Source organism: Ascaphus truei, chromosome 4 (assembly GCF_040206685.1).
Source record: "Ascaphus truei isolate aAscTru1 chromosome 4, aAscTru1.hap1, whole genome shotgun sequence".
In the NCBI taxonomy this organism is placed as follows: domain Eukaryota; kingdom Metazoa; phylum Chordata; class Amphibia; order Anura; family Ascaphidae; genus Ascaphus; species Ascaphus truei.
This window is the reverse complement of record NC_134486.1, coordinates 247,158,235-247,180,339: the sequence shown is the minus strand read 5'-3', so window position 1 is coordinate 247,180,339 and position 22,105 is coordinate 247,158,235. Positions and strand designations below refer to the sequence as shown.

General features: G+C 42.3%; 1 protein-coding gene across 50 annotated transcripts in view; it reads left to right on the top strand.

The window, feature by feature from the left end:
* TRDN (triadin) overlaps positions 1-22,105 on the top strand; it is a 798,289-nt gene that overhangs the window by 102,381 nt on the left and 673,803 nt on the right. For 49 of the 50 annotated variants that reach the window (XM_075597200.1, XM_075597218.1, XM_075597185.1 and 46 more), the window contains exon 5: positions 6,710-6,739. The exons of the other annotated variant lie outside the window; for it this stretch is intronic. In XM_075597200.1, coding sequence (XP_075453315.1) covers positions 6,710-6,739 — 30 coding nt within the window. The remainder of the gene's footprint in view (positions 1-6,709; positions 6,740-22,105) is intronic. 50 annotated transcript variants of the gene reach the window in all.

Genomic DNA, 22,105 nt, shown 5'->3' with positions numbered 1-22,105 from the left:
GAGCTATGCTCAGTGACCATGCATAGAAGGAGCGGGTGCGTGCACGCTCTGTAACAGGAATGGTGATGCGCACATCAGCGGAGGGTGAATCTTCGGCAGCTGCCGCTGCAGTACTATAGGTAAGCGAGGAGGGAACACGCCGCAAGGGATGCGCTCCCCAATTCCATACACTGTCTTTGGGAAATGGAGCACCCGGAATCAAGTCTATCGGGCAGTCGAAAGGGCGATGAGGAGGAAGCTCCTCGGATTTGGCCTTACTGAAGACATCCAGGAACTCCAAATAGACGTCCGGAAGGGTGACGTCTTGTGGGGATGTGGTCTCCAGAACAGCCAGTAACGCTGCGGGTGAAGCAGACACTCCTACTTGAGAGGATCTCCATAGAATAGGAGCCTCGGCCGTTCAATTGATGATGGGATTGTGTAATTGCAGCCATGGTAAGCCCAGGATGATATGAACCGAAGGAGAGTGAATGACATCAAAAGAGATAATTTCAAAATGTCCATCATTCATAGAGAGCTCTAGAGGAATTGTCTCTAAGGTAATAAAGGCTGGCTGCAGAGGTCAACCATCAATAGCCTCTAATCCGACCGGAAAGGCGTTCTCCCGGAGAGGAATGTTATGCTGAGTAGCAAACGCCTGGTTTATGAAATTCCCTTCGGAACCGGACTAAAGGAAGGCCTGAGCAGGGGTCTGGATATTTGCGTGCTTGAGGAAGACCGACAATAGAAGAGGTTTAGGGAGATGCTGTGAGGGAAGAGGAGAAGCAGAGATGGTACCCAGTGAGATTCCCCCATACCTCACTGGGTGTTGGCATTTCCCGGCCTCAAAGGACAATGTGGTAGGATGTGCCAAGGAGAACCACAATAGAAGCAAAGACCCTCATTTCTCCGACGTAGTCGCTCCGTAGAAGGGAGGTGAAGTGTGCCCAGTTGCATGGGTTCCAGGGCCTCCAGTGCGGGCAGAACAGGAAGAGGAGACCTGGAATTAGAAATCAAAGCAGTAGCAGTATGAAGACGTTGACGTTCAGCTCGCCTCTCCAGAATCTACCCGAACGCACAAAGCGATCAGGGCCTCTAGTGAGGATGGCCTCTCACGAGCCACCAATTCATCCTTTAAGGATTCCGAAAGCCCCTGCCAGAAGGTGATTGTTCCAATCAGTCTCTGCTGCAATAGTTCGGAACTCCAGAGCGTAACGTGCCACTGATCTCCGACCCTGCGAAATATGGAACAAGGAAGATGCCGCCATATCACTGCGTCCAGGGGTGTCAAACATTAAACGAAATTCTCTTTTGAAATTGGCAAAATTATAAGTGAGTTCAGGTCTCAGTTCCCAGATTGGTGAAGCCCAGGCCAAGGCGTCCCCGGTGAGAAGGGAATACACGTAAGCTACCTATGTCTGCGGTCCCAGTAATGTCTGTGACACGCGCGCCCGGCGGGGGGGCGGCGCGTGTCACAGCGCTAACCGCGATCTGCGGTCTGTGAGGAGAGGAGAATCTTGCGACGGGAGGGGGCGTGGTTGGGGATTTGCGGGGGCAGGGCCATTACATCACGCGGCTGGTTGCCGTCGCTAGGAGTAAACTCAAGTTTATTGAGTTGAGAAAAAACCTGCCGCACGGTGCGGCTGCACCTTCTGCGTGACGGTGCGTAGTGGGCCCAGCCCCATTGAGGGGCGGTGCTTACACGCACAGTGCACGCCGCACCGTGCGCACAGGCTGTACTGGGACCGCAGCCTTAGTACGATCCGTGGGAAAGCGAGAAGGTGACAGTTCAAATTTTATCTCTCACTGGTTTAAGAAACCACGACATGCAAGCGGATCTCCCGCGTATATACTGGGGGTAGGTATCCGCAGATCTGAGGGGCCTGTTCCTTCACGGGAGACTATGGAGGAGGAAGTGGGGACATTGCCCTGGGGAATCTGAAGAGTGAGGGCATTAACTTACAGGTTAAGGGACGAGACTTGGTTATCCAAAAAATTAAAGTGTTTGGAAATGGTGGTTAAGGTATCTTCCACCTCAAGGGGGTCTGGGTCTGTTGGGCTCTGAATAATGTAACGCTCGGCCTGCTCACAAGCCAGATGAGACCCCGGGACTGGGGTGGAAAGGAGTAATACCACACGCCTAACAGTAAATGGGGGCACGGCCGGAGTGTGGAAGTAACGTAGATGGTCCAGGTAACAAGAATGTAAATGGTACCGCACTTGACAGCTCCGGCGTGGTAGGGTAAAGTTCGTAAGCCAAAGGTCGTGGATTGGAGAGAGAAGCATAGTCGATTGTCCGTAAGCCTGGGTCGAGGAGTGGAGAGAGCAGCGTAGTAGATTGTCCATGTGCCGTGTCCAAGGGTTGTAGAAGTCTGCAGCATAATAAGTCCAAAGCGAAGTCCAAAGGGTTCCCGAGAGCAGCGTAGTAGAGTCCAAAGCAAAAGGTCAAATCCAGGGAGGTCAGCAGAATTTCCAGGGACACGAGCAAGCACTGAAAAACAAGAGAGACCAGGCAACAGCAGACAGCACCAAGGTACAGAAGCTATGTAGAGCAAAGAGGAAATGGTGAAGGGGAATTATATAGGGGGATGGGACCAATCAGGAGAAGGGGAGTGACGGAGGAGCGGCACGAAGAAGGACCTGATAGGAGAGCAGAGTGTGAAAGTTTGGAACCAATGGGAGTGAGAGGAGGAACAAAGGAGTGACCTAAGTAAGACCAAGATATGGGAGAGTTGTCAGGTAAGGAAGAGGAACCTGGGAGGTGGAGCTGACGGGGCAGGGGCAGAGACACGCACGGTGCGTGTGCTGCGTCAGCGGAGGCGGAGTCATGCGCCCGGCTCCAACTAATTGCGGCTTGGGTCTGCGCGCGCCTGAAGGGATGACGCGCGTGGCCTGGAGGTGCGGGGACAGCGGCCAGTAGCAGACAACGCCGCCGGGGAGCCTGAACGGCCTGTAAAGAAGGTAAGAAGGCGCCGGACGCGGGTTTACCTGCAGCGCGGATCCTTACACTCAGTACCAAAAGATTGGCGTAAAGCAGATGTGGTGCCTATATTTAAAAATTGAGCTAGATCACAACCGGGAAATTACAGACCTGTAAGCCTGACTTCAATAGTGGGGAAACTACATGAAGGTTTAATACGGGATAATATTCAGGAATACCTAATGGAAAACAAAATTATTAGTAATCGTCAGCATGGATTTATGAAGGATAGATCATGCCAAACTAACCTTATTTGTTTTTTTGAGGAGGTAAGTAGGAATTTAGACCAAGGTAATGCAGTTGATGTGGTCTACTTAGATTTTGCAAAGGCTTTTGATACGGTTTCACACAAGAGGTTGGTATACAAAATAAAGAAAATTGGACTCAGTAATAATATATGCACCTGGATTGAAAACTGGTTAAAGGACAGACAACAGAGGATTGTCATAAATGGAACTTTTTCAGGTTGGGGCTAAAGACGTGAGTGGAGTACCTCAGGGATCGGTACTGGGATCCCTGCTTTTTAACTTGTTTATTAATGACCTTGAGGTTGGGATCGAGAGCAAAGTCTCCATCTTTGCTGATGATACTAAATTGTGTAAGGTAATAGAATCAGAGCAGGATGTAATTTCTCTTCAGAAGGACTTGGAGAGACTGGAAACGTGGGCGTGTAAATGGCATTGAGGTTTAATACAGATAAATGTAAGATTATGCATTTGGGATGCAAGAATAAAAAAGCGACTTACAAATTAAATGGAGATATATTGGGGGAATCCTTGATGGAGAAGGATTTAGGAGTGCTTGTAGACAGCAGGCTTAGCAATGGTGCCCAAAGTCATGCAGTAGCTGCAAAGGCAAACAAGATCTTATCTTGCATCAAACGGGCAATGGATGGAAGGGAAGTAAACTTAATTATGCCCCTTTACAAAGCATTAGTAAGACCACACCTTGAATATGGAGTATAATTTTAGGCACCAATCCTAAGAAAAGACATTATGGAACTAGAGAGAGTACAGAGAAGAGCCACCAAAATGTATTAATAAAGGGGATGGACATTCTAACTTATGAGGAGAATGTGGGAATCTGTCCTGCGCTTCCGTGTGCAGAGTGGCAGTCTGAGATTGTGTCAGACACTGGGGCAGCGCATGAGGGAGCTTCGCTTGGCCACAGAATTGACCGGTGCAGGGGGCTGTTGGTAGCTTACCTCACCTGCTTCTCCGGTCTGGGGCCTGCTCACCTCGGCTGCTCCTGCGTGCCACCGTCAGAAGAGTTACAGGAAACAATGGCGGATTTCGGCGCAACTGCGCATGTCTGACTCAGAGAGGCTGCTGGGATCTTCAAAAAACTTTATTTGTGGAACACACAAGGGCTAGCACCGCATTTTCCCCCTCAACGCGTTTCACCCTTGGAATAGGGCTTTGTCTTAGAATGCGGTGCTAGCCCTTGTGTGTTCCACGAATAAAGTTTTTTGAAGATCCCAGAAGCCTCTCTGAGTCAGACATGCGCAGTTGCGCCGAAATCCGCCATTGTTTCCTGTAACTTATGAGGAGAGGCTAGCTAAATTAGATTTGTTTACATTAGAAAAGAGGCATCTAAGAGGGGATATGATAACTATTTACAAATATATTCGGGGACAGTACAAGGAGCTTTCAAAATAATTATTCATCCCACGGGCAGTACAAAGGACTCGGACCATCCTTTAAGTTTGGAGGAATGGAGATTTCACCAGCAACAAAGGAAAGGTTTCTTTGCAGAAAGGGCAGTTAAAATGTGGAATTCATTACCCATGGAGATTGTGATGGCAGATACAATAGATTTGTTCAAAAAAAGGTTGGACATCTTTTTAGATGGGTAATGTATGCAGCGATATACCAAATAAGTATACATGGGAAGGATGTGGATCCAGGGATTAATCCGATTGCCAATTCTTGGAGTCAGGAAGGAATTTATTTTCCCCTTATGAGATATCATTAGATAATGTGTCACTGGGGTTTTTTGTTTGCCTTCCTCTGGATCAATAAGTAAGTATAGATATAGAATAAAGTATCTGTTGTCTAAATTTAGCATAGTTTGAACTTGATGGACGTACGTCTTTTTTCAACCTCATCTACTATGTAACTATGAAACTATGTAACTCAGATTGGAAATAGTCAAGTGCAGAATCGGGGTCGGGAATTAAGTCAATTCTGTACCAAAGGCAGCTGGTAAGATCAGCCAGAAACTGTTGTGGGTTAAAGTGCCTAAATTTAATAGTGAGGAGAACATTAGTCCTTGATTGGGGTGATCTGATTTTCCTTGCACAGTACACTATTGCATGGTCACTGAAAATGTCAGGTAGAATGCCAGAGATTGGACTCTGCTGGGGTTAGAGGAGAGAATCCAGTCTAGCAAGGAATGGTTATGAAATTTCAGGTTTCTCCGTGTGGGTTGGGAAATTAGTTGCGTTAGGTTAAGTGACTTAAGTTGTATCTGGATTTTGTTGTTTTTATGATCAAGCCAATTGTAGATGAAATCCCCAAGAACTAGCAGCTCACTCTTCTCGTTCTGAGAGGAAAGTGAGCCAATAAACTAGGTGATATCAGTCAGGTATTACAGTGGGGGCTTTAGGGGTCCGGTAGATGCCAGCAATAAGAACGGGCTTAGAAAAGAGGAGGCAGATTTTGCCAAGTAGGATTTCAAAAGAAGGTTGGCTTGGGGGGGAAATTTAGGAGTATAGATTGTAAGGTGTCTGAAATATAAAATAGCACCCCCTCCTCCTCTCTTTGACCTTTCTTTCCTCGAAATGGAGTAACCATGAATGGCGATTGTTGCATCAAGAATTTTAGGAGTTAGCTATGTTTCTGTGATAATAATGACTTGGGGTTTATGCATAAGTCACCATACCCTTAGTTCATCTAGTTTGGGCAGCAGGCTCCCGATATTTGTATGTACGACAGATAGACCATTTTGGAATTTGAAGGGAGTATTCTCAGGGGTATGGAAGGAGTTGAAAAGGAAGGCCCAGGTTATGTTCAACATCACCTGCTAAAGAGAGTAACAGTATAAATAGAAATTTGAGTAGTATCAAGTCGTACATTTTTGATGTTGCCATTGGGATGAGTAGTGGTTAGTGTGCTGGTTTTCAGAATTTACCACCAACTTTCAGTAGATAGTGCAAGGCTTTTGAGTAATCCAGGGTGTATGGTGATATTGGGCGTGGGCCAGGAGGGAGGAGTTTGTATTGGATAGAGAAAGTAACATTTCCACAAGGCCACAAGAAAGAACAGAGTTGAGATAACAAGCAGGTTCATTATCACAGATGTAGGTAATGTTGCATGAAGCTGTTGTGAGCCAAGTGAGTGTGTGCAGAGTAAGCAGCAGACTTCTTTACACAGATAGTAGAGTAGGAGACAGTACAGTGAGATTTTCATTTTGTGAACTTTCATCCGACCTGTGACATTTTACCATGTACAACATTTGACACTGGATCCTACTGAAGCTATCTCCAAGAAGACTATTTGTTCATTTTGTTTTGATGTATTACTCGTGAAATTGAAATAGAACTCTCAGCCTTCACAGTCCAAACAAACCTGGCATTAACTTCTATATTGTAACATGGAATTCCAATTAAAAAAGATTATATGGCAATAACTACTGTACTGTATATACTGCTAAACAACATTGAATCTAGATATAGATTCATAAAACTAACATGAAATACACTCTGATTATTGGCAAGTTTTTAATCTCTTCATATTGAATTGTTTCCAGGTGTAATAGAGTCGTCTGTACACAGAAAAGGTAAGGTTTTAAATGTACATATAATGCATTATTTTTTGGAATAAATTCTTCATAATTTACATATATCCAACAATTGTCTGTTTTTCAATGGCATGTTATTACAAGCTGCAGAATTTATAAGATATAGGGCTATATTTATAAAGCAGTCAATTGCATAAGGCACCTTCCAGAGGTAGAAGTCAATAGGCTGTGTGTCTTCCAGCCCTGGAAAGTGTAGTAACAAAAGATGGAGAGGGACTAGGTGTTATGAGGCCTTTTGTTGGACCAGCAAGTAGTTGAAATGTTACAAGCTTACAAACCTCTCAGGGTCTTTCATTGGGTATGGCAGAAATACAGAAACACAATATTATATACTGTGCAAGTAAGAGGGATATCTGGTGACAATAGATGTAGACGGGAAGTGTGAAATAAGATAAGATAGAAACAGGTAGCCTGGTGCAAAAATTAACAGTAGAGACATAAATGGCTTTTCTCTTTTGAAATGCAAAGGTGGCCTTCCAGCACTGGAAAGTGTCTTATGGGAGAAGACTGCTTACATATAATATATATACAGTAATATAATATATCTGTCTTCATCACAGGGTGGTGGAGTGGGGTAACTCATGCCACACTATTTAAAAACTCCTTTAGTGCTCGATTTGAAATGTGTTGGTGGCTTCTTTTGCACTCAAAAGGTTAAAATGGGAATGATTTGTGTCAGTCATTATAATTTTATTAATATTATATACTATTATTATAAATAGCTTGCAAACATGTTAAGATGAGACATGGGAGTGGTTTCTGTAATGTGACTGTGTTGATGAACCTCTAGCACTCAAGTAGTTAGGGGAATGATTGGTTTAAACTATTATCATTTACTTTTTAATGCTTTATTAGCCATTATTTTGGAATTTAACCATGTACAATAATATTGTCAAGTCCTCGCATATGACACCACTGTTGTCATTTTCCTAAGTATCTTTACTGGTGGAATCTTCAATTGCCCCATGCCTTGTGGCCATACAACCCCAACATACCTCACAGTGTATAACTACTATGCACAAAACAACAAGACACAATTGTGGGTGAAAATGACCATAGCATTTTCTTCCCAATCATATGTAAATTAAGAGGACCTTGCCAGCACCACTCACTATATATTTATAACTCCAACAAACTTGCATACCAGCTATCAGCCATACCTGCTGTGTGGGTCATTCCATCAGAGACCATAGAGTATTTATACTTTCTCCACCTCCATTAGAGGTCAGCACTAAACTCTGCCACAAAGCACAGGCTGTAGCACTGCCTCTCCCACCATGAGAAGACACAACTGTGCAAACACTCAGCAAAACTTTGTAAACACAGCAAAATTAATAAAAAAAAATTGTTAGAACTTTTTTAATGACAATAAATACAATAAATACTCTATGACACTGACAGAATTTGCAAGGTCACAGACAGGTGAGATTTGTCATAAATTGGTTGTATAACCTTGTTTTTTTTTTCCAACTTCAAATTTTTATTCGCAAATTTTCAAATGGGATACAGAAGATAAAAGAGGTGTTGTGGGGCTGTTACATAGCAGAAACCATAGTAGATATACCCAGCCCACATATCCGCATATAATAATGATTATCCGTATTGCTGGAGTCCTCTTTAACATCCCCTAATATCTCTGTGGTTAGATAATAATGGACGAACATGATGAACAAAATTGGACGAACATAATGGACAAAACAATACAAGGGGAAATGAGGGGGAGGGAGGGGGAGGAGGCTGGTACCAGTATCATCAAAAGACTGAGTTTATTTCTCATGTAAGCTCCCAGTCATACCCATTATTTGACAGAAGCAGCCAATTATATAGGTTTATTTGAAACATGCCTCCATGCTAGATCAGTCTGGTGGGATCATCGTCTTCTGTCTACACCCAAGCCAATTCTCTAATATCTCTCTGCCCTCCCTCACTGGTAAACCACGAGTCCCAGAACTGAGAGAACTTGTCACAGCTCTCCCTTAGGTAAGCCGTGAGTTTCTCCGTCGTGGCAATATGCCATATTCTGCGTTTTACCATTGCCAAAGAGGGGGGTTCCTGTTTTTTCCAGGACAACGCTATACAGCATCTTGTGGCTGACATGATATGGGATATTAGTTTGGATGAGGCTCTAGACATGTCTTGTACTGGTCTGCCTAGTAGAGCAGACCAAGGGTCAGGTCTCAGGTCCGTATTCAGAAGCCTATTGATAAACAGGTAAACCTCTCTCCATAGGGGAACCAGTTTTGGACAATTTCACCAGATATGTGACATTGAGCCATTTTGTCCACACCCTCTAAAACAGGTCGGTGAATGGGCATTGTATATGGCATGAAGTCTGACTGGAATCATACACCAGTGAAATAACAGTTTATAGGAGTTCTCTTTAACCACAGTGCAGATCAAACTTTTTGCTGCAGCCTCCCATATGTCAGCCCAATCCTTCTCATCTAGGACCTCACTGGGCTCCTCTTCCCATTTTAGCATATGAAGATATTTGTTATCTGTCCCGAGTTAATTAGGGAATAATATAGGGCAGAAGTCATGCCCTTCTCTTGGGATCTGTACATAAATTGAGATTCAAAGTAGGTGCATGTTGGGGGATCATTCGCTTTGTGGAACTGAGTGACAAAATGTTTAATCTGTAGGTACCTGAATATCTCTGCGGGTGGAAGGTTCCTCTTTTTTTGTAGTTCTGGGAAGGGCGTAATCCCAGTATCTGTGAATAGGACTCCTACTCTGGTAATCCCAGCTGTCCGCCATGCTTGGAATGCACTTAAAGGTTTGCCTGGGTCAAAATCTGGGTTACCATTTTTGTAAGTTTGAATTTGAATTTCAAGCAATCCCAGAGTGTCACTGAATGTCTAATTACTGGGTTGGAAGTAGAGCTCGGCAGCCTGCTAGATTTGGTTAACCATAAAAGCGTTGTAATGTCAGCTGGGTTAGATGCATTCTCTATATCCACCCAGCCTCTTGTTTGCGGCTCAGAGTTCCATAGCAAAATCCTACTCAATTGGGAGGCTTGATAGTATCTTAGCAGGCTGGGGATGCCCAGCCCACCCCCCCCGGGGATGCCCAGCCCACCCCCCCCCCTTCATCGTGGGTCTGCATAGTACCTCTCTTTTGACTCTTGGGCAATTAACTTAAATGGCCAAACCTTCCAATCAGTTACCATATATAGCAAAATGCTAACACAAGAATACACATAACACCAATGTGTATATTGCTATATATGGTAACTGATTGTAAGGTTTGGCCATTTAAGTTAATTGTGTGTCTAGGATTGATTGCTGTATTAACCTGCAGAGGTATGAAGAAGTGTAATTTAACATGAAACGCGTAGGTGGTGATGTCATACGCAGCGACGTTACGTCTGTGACGATGAACCTACAAGCTGCTATCCTGATACACCGCGAGGACGCCGTTAGGAGGTTCCCTTGTAGCCGCCAGGTCTGTTTCATACCATCTTAGCAGCCTGTGCTCGTTGTTCCATCTTATCTAGGACCTCTGAATTGAGTTTATAGGAGTTAGCACCTTATCCTTGGCGGGTGTATTAGGGTATTTTTTAGATATACGTGTTATCTATGTGGTGCCATTTGACCATTTATGTGATACATTTTATGTGATTTTTTATGTGTCTTTCTTATGCAATAAAGTTTTGTGTACTAATTTCGGCATTTTGGTTTCCTTTCCATGCGCTCCTATTTTTCTGTAATATGGTTTTAGGAGGAGGATGTGTGGCCTTGTCAGTTCTGTTATAAAGTGCTTGATAACATTTTCTAAATTCCTCCACAATTTTGTTTGGGTCATGGGATAGGACCCTATCTTTTAGAGCTATGACCTGGACCCCCCCCTGTCCCCTCCCACTCTCTCCCCACCCCCCCCCCCCTCCCCGGGCCTCTTATTTTCCTGGAAAGCATAGTATGGGCCTTATTACCTCTTTCATAGTATTTCGGAGACGTCCATCGCATAGCTTGCTCCGTTTTGTTTGCCAAGCAGAGGTTCAATTTTCCTCTGGTTCTAATTATCTTTGCCAGTGTCTTGGCTGACTGAGTGGCTTTATGGCTCTTTTCAAGATTTGCTAGCTCCTTGGTTAGTTTCTCTATTCTTTTTAATCTGTGTTTTTTCTTGAATGAGGCCACTCTTATAAGAGCGCCTCTTATAACTGCTTTGTGGGCCTCCCATACTGTGGGAATCGGGACCTCGGGGGAGTAGTTATTATCGAAATCAAATTTGATGTCTTCATTTTGGGGTATTACCACATCTTGGGCACATAAAAGAGATTTGTTGAGTCCCCATACCTTGGTATTTTTAATACAACTTTGGGAAATGTTACAATGGTACCACATTTTGAATAAAAATTAGACAATGACAAAATGTTGCCATTTACTTAAAATTCTGACCGAAAATTTGGATTTTTATTAGCAAATAAATAATAGTATAAAAAAAAGTGCATATCTCTAGACACCACCAAGCAGTGCCGCTCACCATTAGACTCTAGCTCTACCTTTCCCTCCAGCAGAGGACATCACACACACCCTGTCATCTTGCATGGGCAAATCTTCACTGCATTTTTCTGGCAAATTCCTTTTACTGCTGTAACAAAAAAATTTGGAAAGACTATTTTTATTTGTCTTCTTTTTTTACTTTTTTATTGTTTTAAACATTAAAACGTTAACATTTATCCAGAATTAGATTACATACAAAGGAAGTAGCATGTTGCAATTGGTTCCTCGTTCCATAATACTTTACAGTACTACTTCTTAGGCCGTGCTTATAGTGCATGCGACAGCGACAGCGACGGCGACGGCGATGCGACCGATTACGTCACTAGTCGCCGTTGCCACCAGCTAAATGTATAATTTGATTTGAAGTGATGTCGCTGGCAACAAATCCAGTGACATCACTAAAACGGATGGGCCGCGCAATTTGATTGGTTTAGAGACAGTCACATGTGGCGACTGTCTCTAAAAAAATCAAATTTACCCGGCTTCAAAATTTTTGGCCGCGATGTCACCGTCGCACTTACTATAAGCGCTTGCGACATAGTCAATGTATTTTTTTCAGAGCGACATTGCGTCGCTGTCGCAAGGCACTATAATCGAAGCCTTACCTTACCACCTCCTGCCTAACTTTTAAGTCATTAAAGGTGGCTGGGAGGGTGTTACCACCTACTCAGGTATTAGATCTAACACTACTATATTTTGCTTTGTTGCATCTCATCCCCCTTTTGTGCTATATGCCGTCCTCTGACTTAACCCCATACATTCCACTTCTCCAACCATGTTATGTATCATTTATTTCCCTTTCAACATAATACATTTGGGTCTGGCTATAGGTCCTGCAGGCCCACAGTCATGCTGCCCTTGCACTTATAGCTTCAGGGCTTCCTTTATAACTCATCCCATTGTAGAATCATTGCAGCATTGCATTAGAAATCTTAGAAAATGTCCTAAAATGTGTTGGGATAAGAAACATAAATGTGTTGTATATTGTAATCCAAGCAAAATACCAAATCATCTGAAGAATAAAGTTACCCAAATAGTTGACTTGGTTCCAGAATAAAGTCAACCAAAAGTCCATAAATAATATCCAGCAGGTGATTATTGCTGCTTCTTCAATAAGTGAGTCCCAAGCTTCTTGTATGCAGTAAATATAATAGAAAATATGGAAGGGCACACAAAACCCCTACTTTTAAATTATTTTCAAACAAATCTCAATGAATTGGAAGGAAAATCATACAAAAAGCGCTACACAATTGCCAGTGACCCTGTGATGTTGAAAAATTGTGAACAACAATATAATGTGTGCAAATAAAATAATTGGAATGTCCAAGAAAATGTCTCTGGGTAGAACCATTATCCTGCTGCCTAAAAAAAACAGGAGTTCACTCTAAACCTTGGTGCTTGGTGTGGGTTCTCTTGGGCACAGAGTGTTGATTCAGGGAATATGTTGAAATTAGAAGAAAAGATACAATAGTGTAATATGTTCAAACATAAAACAGATCTTTGTAAATCTGCAGAGTTGGAATTCACAATATAACTCTCTCGAGTTTTATGCTTATATTGCACGTATTGCGGAAAATCCATGGTTACTCTGCCAGGTTCTTTATTTTGCCAGGATCTGGATTATAGAAGCAAATTAAAAAAAAAAACACGAAAAGGCACATCGCGCAGTCTGTCTGTTCTTCAGTGTGGAAAAAAGACCAAATAAAGATTTATTTGCCTTCTGCTGTAGTTCCATGGTTTACCATCGCTGAGCACCAGATGTGCTTGACATTAAACACTAATCTTGCTACTGCATTTATTGAGATTTGTTTTAAAATCATTTTCAAATAATGAGTTGTATACCAAGAGAGGTGTTATGTACACGCTTTCAAATTTTCTAGTGTATATTAAAATCCTGCAACAAAAATATAAGGTGTAAAATATTTAAATATTATTGGATGGGTGGCATTATCATGTATATATGCAATAAGGGTGGAGATAACTTCCTTCATATCTATGACAGAACACTTACGTATACATTAAGTATGTTACTATTGAGCAAATTATTGACATATGGGCTAATTATATACATGCCGAAGCAGTCGTTCAGGACAAATCTTCATTGAAGTCTATGGGGATTTTGGGCCATAAATGGCCCGAATGGCAGTATCGGACTATATAGAATAAAGCCCATGTTTGTCATTTGGAAATGTAGATTCGTTGTAGGGTTTGATACATTTTAATGGAACAACAAGAGAGTTCTTTATATCAATTATGTCCACAGTTCTATAGTTGTTTTAATTATCTGAATATTGGGAGCTTCAACCATTCAACCACAAATGATATAACTCTCTGAACATTGCCAACCTGGGGTTAAAAACTATTTGAAACTGCAAGAAATGGGGAAGAATATCAAATAAATTGGTGTTACAGAAGATGAGATTTTGCATAAACAGTTGAATGTTCATTTGCTCCCACTTAATAATGGTAAACTTCTAATTTGTCAAAAAATTATGATTTATCTGATAAATTGTTTTATAGTCTTCTCATCGTGTTTTCTTCTCATACAGTGGCGACCGCCTTTAGTCTAAATCGGCTAGATCCGCGATTTTCAGATTATCCCGGTTATGTGCGGTTTTGTGTCGTTTTCGCCCGGAGTGAACTGCGTTATTTTCGCACTCGAGATATTAGCATTTTATTCTCGCTGTCTGCAATACTGCAATGCCATGTAAAACTCAGGGGGGCGTTTGCGAGCTGTTGTCTTGGAAGTCTAATACCTTCGCGGTTCAACCTACGTCAGTACACAGTCTGTGTGTGCGCGCGCAGTAATTATAAATTTGCATATTTAAAGTATACATGCATTTGCAGTGCTGTTTTGCAGTACAGTACAGTATGTCTCATTTGAAAATTGTTGAAACGCATAGGCATGTACTGTACTGTAACAGTGTCACATTTTGGCATATACAGCGCTCTCCCCTCGCTCGGGATAATTAACTGCACTGCAGGGTATTTCAACTTCTTATCTTCTGTGCAATGCAGTACATCTCTCCCACACCATTCCTTTGAACGTGTGTCTGGTTTCAATCACATTCCTGCTTGACAGCAGGAATTTACTGCGCATGCGCCTGTAACTTCGCCCACCACTGCTTGCTTGCCTGAGTGAGTGACCAAAAAAAAATTAAGATTTTTTTTTTTATTGTAATTTTTTTATTTTTATTATCTCCACAAGCCTGCAAAAACCATCTTACTGTATTACTATATTCAATCTGTGCTGTACAGTAGCTTTTGTCTGCGACCCTGTGCGTTTGACTGCACATGGTTGATTTGTGTGCTTTTTACGTAATGTATTTGGGGGTGTATTATTATGATGAACTGCCTTTTGAAATTAAAGTATGTCTTTAGCTTTGAACTTCATGCGGCTGTCTTTAATTTTTGGAATCTTGCCATTGTCTTTTGAATCCGTCCATAGCCGAGCTTCAAAGCCTCACTGCGCCTGCGTGTAATCCTTGTTCAGATGGGAGATATTTAGCTGCTTAGCTGCTTAGCTGCTTAGCTGCTTACTGCGCATGAGTCACCCAACCCCCCTCTCCACAGAGTCATTCAACAGACACCTGCACAGAGTCATACATTTTCTGAAGTTAGTCATTGCGTTTTTAATCTGTTCCTAGCCGAGCGTCAATCTCCTCACTGCGCCTGCGTGTACTCTAAGCCTCTTTGAGATGGGAGCTAGCTGCTTACTGCGCATGAGTCACCCACCCCCCCCCCCTCCACAGAGTCGTTAATTTTCTGAATCTTGCCATTGTGTTCTTAATCCGTCCATAGCCGAGCTTCAAAGCCACACTGCGCCTGCATGTGATCCTTTTTCAGATGGGAGCAATTTAGCTGCTTAGCTGCTTACTGCACATGAGTCACCCAACCCCCCATCTCCACAGAGTCGTTAATTTTCTGAATCTTGCCATTGTGTTCTTAATCCGTCCATAGCCGAGCTACAGTACAAAGCCTCACTGCGCCTGCGTGTAATTCTTTTTGAGATGGGAGCTTTGAGGCTTTGTGCACGGCAACGTTTTGGAAAATCCCTTCTCGAATTTGATTTGCACAGAGCTTCACCTTGATATTACAATAATAATAATAGCATGTTTTTGTATAGCGCTGTTAGTTACAGTATACGTAGCGCTTTCCAGAGACATTTTACAGGCAAAGGTTCCTCCCTGTCCCGTGGAGCTCACAATCTACTGTATGTTTTTGGTGCCTGAGGCACAGGGAGATAAAGTGGCTTGCTTTTTATGTACTGTATTTGGGGGTTGTATTTGGGTGTTTATTGATCAAATTATTTTGATGAACTGCCTTTTGAAATGACTGTACTCTAATCTACAGTATGTAATTTCTTTGAACTGCAGCACAACTAATCCTTCATCCCTCCCACACGCACACACAAACTCTTTTCGACAGACACCTCCACAGAGTCATTCATTTTCTGAAGTTAGTCATTGTGTTTTTAATGCGTCCCTAGCCGAGCGTCAATTGCCTCACTGCGCCTGCGTGTACTCTAAGCCTCATTGAGATGGGAGCTAGCTGCTTACTGTGCATGAGTCACCCAACCCCCCTCCCCCTTCTCCACAGAGTCATTCGACAGACACCTCCACAGAGTCATTAATTTTCTGAAGTTAGTCATTGTGTTTTTAATTGTCCCTAGCCGAGCGTCAATCGCCTCACTGCGCCTTTGTGTACTCTAAGCCTCATTGAGATGTGAGTTAGCTGCTTACTGTGCATGAGTCACCCACCCCCCCCCCTCTCCACAGAGTCATTCGACAGACACCTCCACAGAGTCATTCATTTTCTGAAGTTAGTCATTGTATTTTTAATCCGTCCCTAGCCGAGCGTCAATCGCCTCACTGCGCCTTTGTGTACTCTAAGCCTCATTGAGATGGGAGCTAGCTGCTTACTGTGCATGAGTCACCCAACCCCCCTCCCCCCTCTCCACAGAGTCATTCGACAGACACCTCCACAGAGTCATTAATTTTCTGAAGTTAGTCATTGTGTTTTTAATTGTCCCTAGCCGAGCGTCAATCGCCTCACTGCGCCTGCATGTACTCTAAGCCTCTTTGAGATGGGAGCTAGCTGATTACTGCACATTACTCACCCAACCCCCCCCCCCCCTTTGAGGCTTTGTTTGTGGTAACGCTTTGGAAAATCCCTTCTCAAATTTGAAATGTAAATCTGATTTGCACAGCATTGTGAGAATTGAGAGTAAAAAAAACCATTAACTGATTCATGTTGTTTTGTCATTCATTCTTATACTGTAAGGGTGGGGGGGGGGTGGTTGTTGTCAATGATTATGATTACCAGGAATGTGAATAAATATTTATTTTATTTCATCAGGAACAAATACAAATATAAAAATAATCATGAATAATACATAATGCAGTCTTTATTAAGTTCTTCTGGCAGATTGAAATTGGATAAACATTTAGAAAACATTTGTAAAACATGGAAAAACATGAATTATGCACATAAACATCAGCATACTGTTTCAGGTACAGTATTCTATCCTAATCAATAACAACGGCCACTAAACTGTAGACTCCGGTACATGGGTTTTTAAATCCGATTCAGCAATGTGCAGGCATTGTTACACAAAGCGATATTATCCATCGAAATCCCTCCATTAGCCGTTTTCTTTTCTGAGGAAAAACAAAAAGAAAAGTTTTACTGTAATGGTCAGCCCCCTAAAGAAGTTCCCAGCCAGTCCCACCAATAATTTTCTCGGGGGGGCGTCTCCTGTTCACATGCGCATGCGCCTACCGTCGATGTAATGACACGCATACTGTATGCATTTCAAGAAGGTTCCAATGCGCATGCGCCTAGCATTCCACCAATTGTTCAGTATCTGCAGTACAGTACTGTAGAAGCCGCTCAGCCAAAGATTTTGCTTACAGGAGAATCGCTTGACTTTTGAATCGCACCGATATTGATACTGTATTGTCAAAATAAAAAAAACACAGAATATAATACGGCAACAATACTCACCATAGAATTTCCCATTCAGCTGGCGCCGGCACCGATCCACTGCCAGTCCAGCGGTCTTGATCATCCACGTTGATAGTTTGCAGCTGGACTAGTCCACCTGTAGTCAGCTGATGAGGCTGGAAATTGCTTAGGTACATGCAAGCTTGATCGAAACTGCACGCGAAATCTGGCTCAGGCTCACGGTTGTCACTGACGGCGAGACCGTCATTGGAAGCCGGTGCTGGTGCATTGCTTGGCAGTGACTGTCGTTTCTTAGTTGGTTTTAACATGACCCTTCGCCTTTTGCGTTCATCATGATCATAGATACAGGAAAAAGCCGGTGATACACACCAATACCCTCCAACAAATTGTGGCTCAATACGATAAAAACAGGGATCGCTACATAACCTTTTCCTTATTGCACGCTTCCACGTATGAGGAGTTGGCGAAAATATGTAAAAGTCATAGTTTTCGACAAAATACTGATAAATTTGAACAACTGTTGCCATCTTATCCAACTGTTGCATTAATCGTGGGCCATATCAAATACGCGTAACTTCTGTCGGGTTTTTGGAAAGCGGGCTGCACTTGAACACTCATGGCGGGCAGGTCTCTGGAGAATACTGTAACCGAAACTGGTCTTTGTCTTTCTTTAATATGAAAAGCCTAAATTGATAAATTTTTGCAAACTCTTCCTTCAGTCTCAAGGCCAAGTTACAATAGCACACTGTGGTATCTTTTTTAAACGAAACACCTGCAAGTCGACACATTACTGAAGGCAATGCGCATTACAATTCATGAATATCTGCCATCTGGTGGACACGCGAAGAATTGCAACCTATTAAATCCGAACCATTCTCAATAAACGCATCAACCGCGCGTCAGCCGCGCATGACCTGTGGCTGGGAATGTAAAATGAACGCGGCATTCGCCAGGTGAAGTGCGTCGCATTCCAGGAAAAAGCCAGGGAAAAACCGGTGATGTGTTAGAATAAAAGCTGCCGCAGCAGTATAAACACATTCACGTAATTGAGAGATGGAAGGAGCAAGCAGGATTATAAAACAATCAATTTATTATAAAATAAAGGGTGCTGAAAGAGATATTAAAAATAAAGATATACTGTACATAAAGATGTAGTAAGACTCCCCAGCGCAATGAACGAGAAAGCAAAAGTTATATTGTTGACATTGACTAATTAGCACTGATTATTTAATGCATGTCCTACACTACACTGTGAACCTTTCCTTTACCTCTGTAAGAGGGGAAGAACCATTATAGCCCTGTTCCTGCAGCAAAATGAAAAGACCTCCCAAGTTAAAAAGGTGAAGGAGGAGGAGTGAGCTCCGGGAAAGGTGCCACCAGCCTCCAAACAACTGCTACCAGTCAGAAATTGATTAACACATATTCCCAGCTAGCTCAAACTCCCACATCCACCACATCATGAATATATATTTATGTCAAGAGAGCTACTGAGAGTGGCAATTGTATATAACAACATAATAATAACAGGGGTGCCCAATGCTATATCCCATTGACAAAACATATATGTTAAAAAGTATAAAGTTAAATACTTCACTAATAATATTAAATACTTGGTTCCTTATTATTATTAGTGAAGTATTTAACTTTATAGTATACTATACTATACTTTAAAGTATAATAAATAATATTAAATAATATAATAAATCATGACACGGTGTAATATGTCATACGTTGTTGTTCATCTGAGGTTGTATTTACCTAATTTTAAGACCTGCTAAGAAACAGATGATTGTTATTATGTCTTGATATGTAAAATCATGGAATTCAATGAGGGTGTACTTTATTTTTCACATGACTGTATACAGTATGTGTATATATATATGTGTGTGTGTGTGTGTGTGTGTGTGTGTGTGTGTGTGTGTGTGTGTGTGTGTGTGTGTGTGTGTGTGTGTGTGTGTGTGTGTGTGTGTGTGTGTGTGTGTGTGTGTGTATGTGTGTGTTTATACTTGAACAGAGAATTCTCTTATGTCATACATAGACATGTACCAACGTGTGTGGATCCCATGCGTGTGCCAATCCCACCTAATGTATATTTCTGTGTTTTGACACCTTTAAAAACTGTTTCTGTGTATTCTGTTTGTCTATCCTACATTTTTTTGGTCCTCATTATGGTGCTTAATAAACTGCCTGCAGGCTCTTGGCTTAATTTGGAAAGATCAGATGGCGCACAATCTTGTTATTAAACAACAACAGCTGGTTGAGGCAGAAATTAAGTACAGCAACTTCCTGACACCTTACATCCCTTTTGCATCTGCAGCACTGAGAATCTTATACAGACTGAATGAAGACTTCTTCCTTTAAATTTATATGGCACAAGTGTATTCAGAGACTTGGCACACATATCCATCCCACTTCTTATTTTTATACATTTTTCTAATTTGGAGCCAATTATCTGTAAGTAACCTTTAAAATTGGTGTTGCATCTGGACACAGTGAATGGCAGTTTTCAGCCTAAGGCGTCTCCATGCACAGAGACATTTGCACACGGTGCGATCACATTGCCTTAAGGCATTGATAGCACCCACAGACTGCAGGAGGGGGAGTGCGTTGTGTGAGGAATCAGTTGAAACTGATTTCGAAGAGACGGGTATGTCATGAGAGCGGTTCGCCCAATGAGGGTGAATGTAACAGGGGACTTATCCCTGTTCAGTTATGTGCCTTTAATCTAGCAGTGTGGTGGTTAACTTCTGGTAGTTAATTACTAAACACCACCTGCCTGATTGAGATGGCTTACAAAAGCCTGTCTGTTCAAACAGGAAGTGAGAACTCTTTAGCTGACACCTGAGCTGAACTTGGAGACACACTTGTTTTGAGCTCGGTCAAAGTTAGCAGAGCTGCTTTCAAGACACAAGGCCCAAATAACACTTCTAAACCTGGATGCTGATTTTCTGTGCACGCTCAGTGCGGTTCCAGGAGAGCAGAGAAGCTTATTCTACAGCTGATAAACAGATAAGACTTTCATTATTAAGAGACTGCTTATACTGTATCTGCTTATTTTCATGCTATGTTTGGGGCTGGGGAGAAATGCTTGACTAGGGAGATGTGAATTAGTTGCATAGTGTTTTCACTAGAATTACTCCCAAGTGAATGGAAGCTTTGTTCCCCCCCCCCCTTTGTGTTTGGATAATTTTCCTGATGAAAAGGAACCGGCACAATAAAGCCTATTATAATTTCACGTTATAAAGCCTCCTAATTGCGTACCTCTGTAAACGTCCGTCCACAGTGAACCAGCTCTGTGACGTCAAAGACACGACCCTAGACACGCCCCCCGACGACGCGTCTACCATTTCCTGAAAACGCACCTGCTTCACGCGGGTAATGTCACACACGCGCACTCCTCCGCAAGGACGAAGGCTGTGTGGACGCAGCCTAAAGCTGTTTGTACGGTCTGGGAAATCGATCTTAAATATACGGATTCTTTTTTTTTTTTTTTTTGGATATCTTAAAATTCTGGAACTTGAAGAAAGGATGGATGGTAATAGCTGCAATGATGGCATTGAAACAATGATTGCCAAAATGTAGTACAGATATAGCTTGGCTGACTGTTCCTGTGACCACACAAAACCAAGTGCAATTACCCGGCACTAAATTGCATGTCGCGGACCCGTAATTGTGGCTGAGCTGCGGCTGCCAAATGGTGTTGTGTGACTGCCTTAGTACTTTGCAGAAACAATATACGGTTTCTTTTAAAAATATATAATTGTATTGGTATTTTCAAGGGCCATTTTGAATATATGAGCACTTTGCTAGAATCCCAATTTCTTTTTGCACATTACATCTTTGTAATGAATGGTACAAGGACATTGACCTAATAGACAATATGTACTCTATAGTTATTCAAATTGAACATTTTGATCCATGTTTTAATAAAAACAAAAATATTTGTGAGACTGTATTTTTGCATTCTAGCTTAAATAGAGGAGAGGACATAATCTACCAGTAGGCAAGAAAGTATGAATTGTAAAGCTGAGCTTTATCCATTTCAGTGCTGAAGGTGCTTTTGGAGTATTGGACTGTAACTTTTGAAGTGCCAGTTATGCTAATATTCTTGCAAATAACAGGGCATATATATATATATATCACATGATCTTAGTGCAAACCTAATGGTGTGAGAGTTCCAGCTCTGTGCTGAGAGTGAGCACCTCTTTCTGGGAAACTTCAAGCTTTATGTTGAGACTGCGAATGTCTTTCTGAGAGGTCATAGTTCTACTGCTTCCAGTCAGCAATCATTTTGTCACACTTTCTCTACCTCTCAACCACGTCCTAAAACACTCTCTGTATGAGATGTTTTGTCTTCTCTAAGCCCCACACTTAACGATCGTTGTAGACCGGAACCTCTGTAGCTCAGCCTTGGCTTCTTCCTCTTTTTCTAATGTATCTAATTGTTCAGTGAGAAGGAAACAGTCGTGCCTGGCACTTTGCAGTGCCTGTCCAGGCTCAAGGAATCTTGGTCCACTTCCCAGGTACTGTTTGTTGAGGGGTTCTTACTGTAGTTCCGGCCCAGCCTCTGCTTTGGATAAGTGTCTGGGTATTCCATAATTTCTCTGATTAATCTGTCCGTTGATATGGGCTGCAGTACATCTTAACTCCTTTCTAATACACTTTCCGGTCGTCCCAGGTTCATCTTTAAACATTTCTGCAACTTCCTCGGTATGTTGAAAAATTATTTTCTTATCGTCTCTTTTCCATTTTACCTTGGAGGACTCCGATGCATCAATGGAATATGGGATTATTTGAACGCCAGTTTAAGGTGCCCAATGGTACTCTCTGAAGAGAATTTCTGTATTTTTCTTGTGTCCCCAGCGCGTTGCTTGCT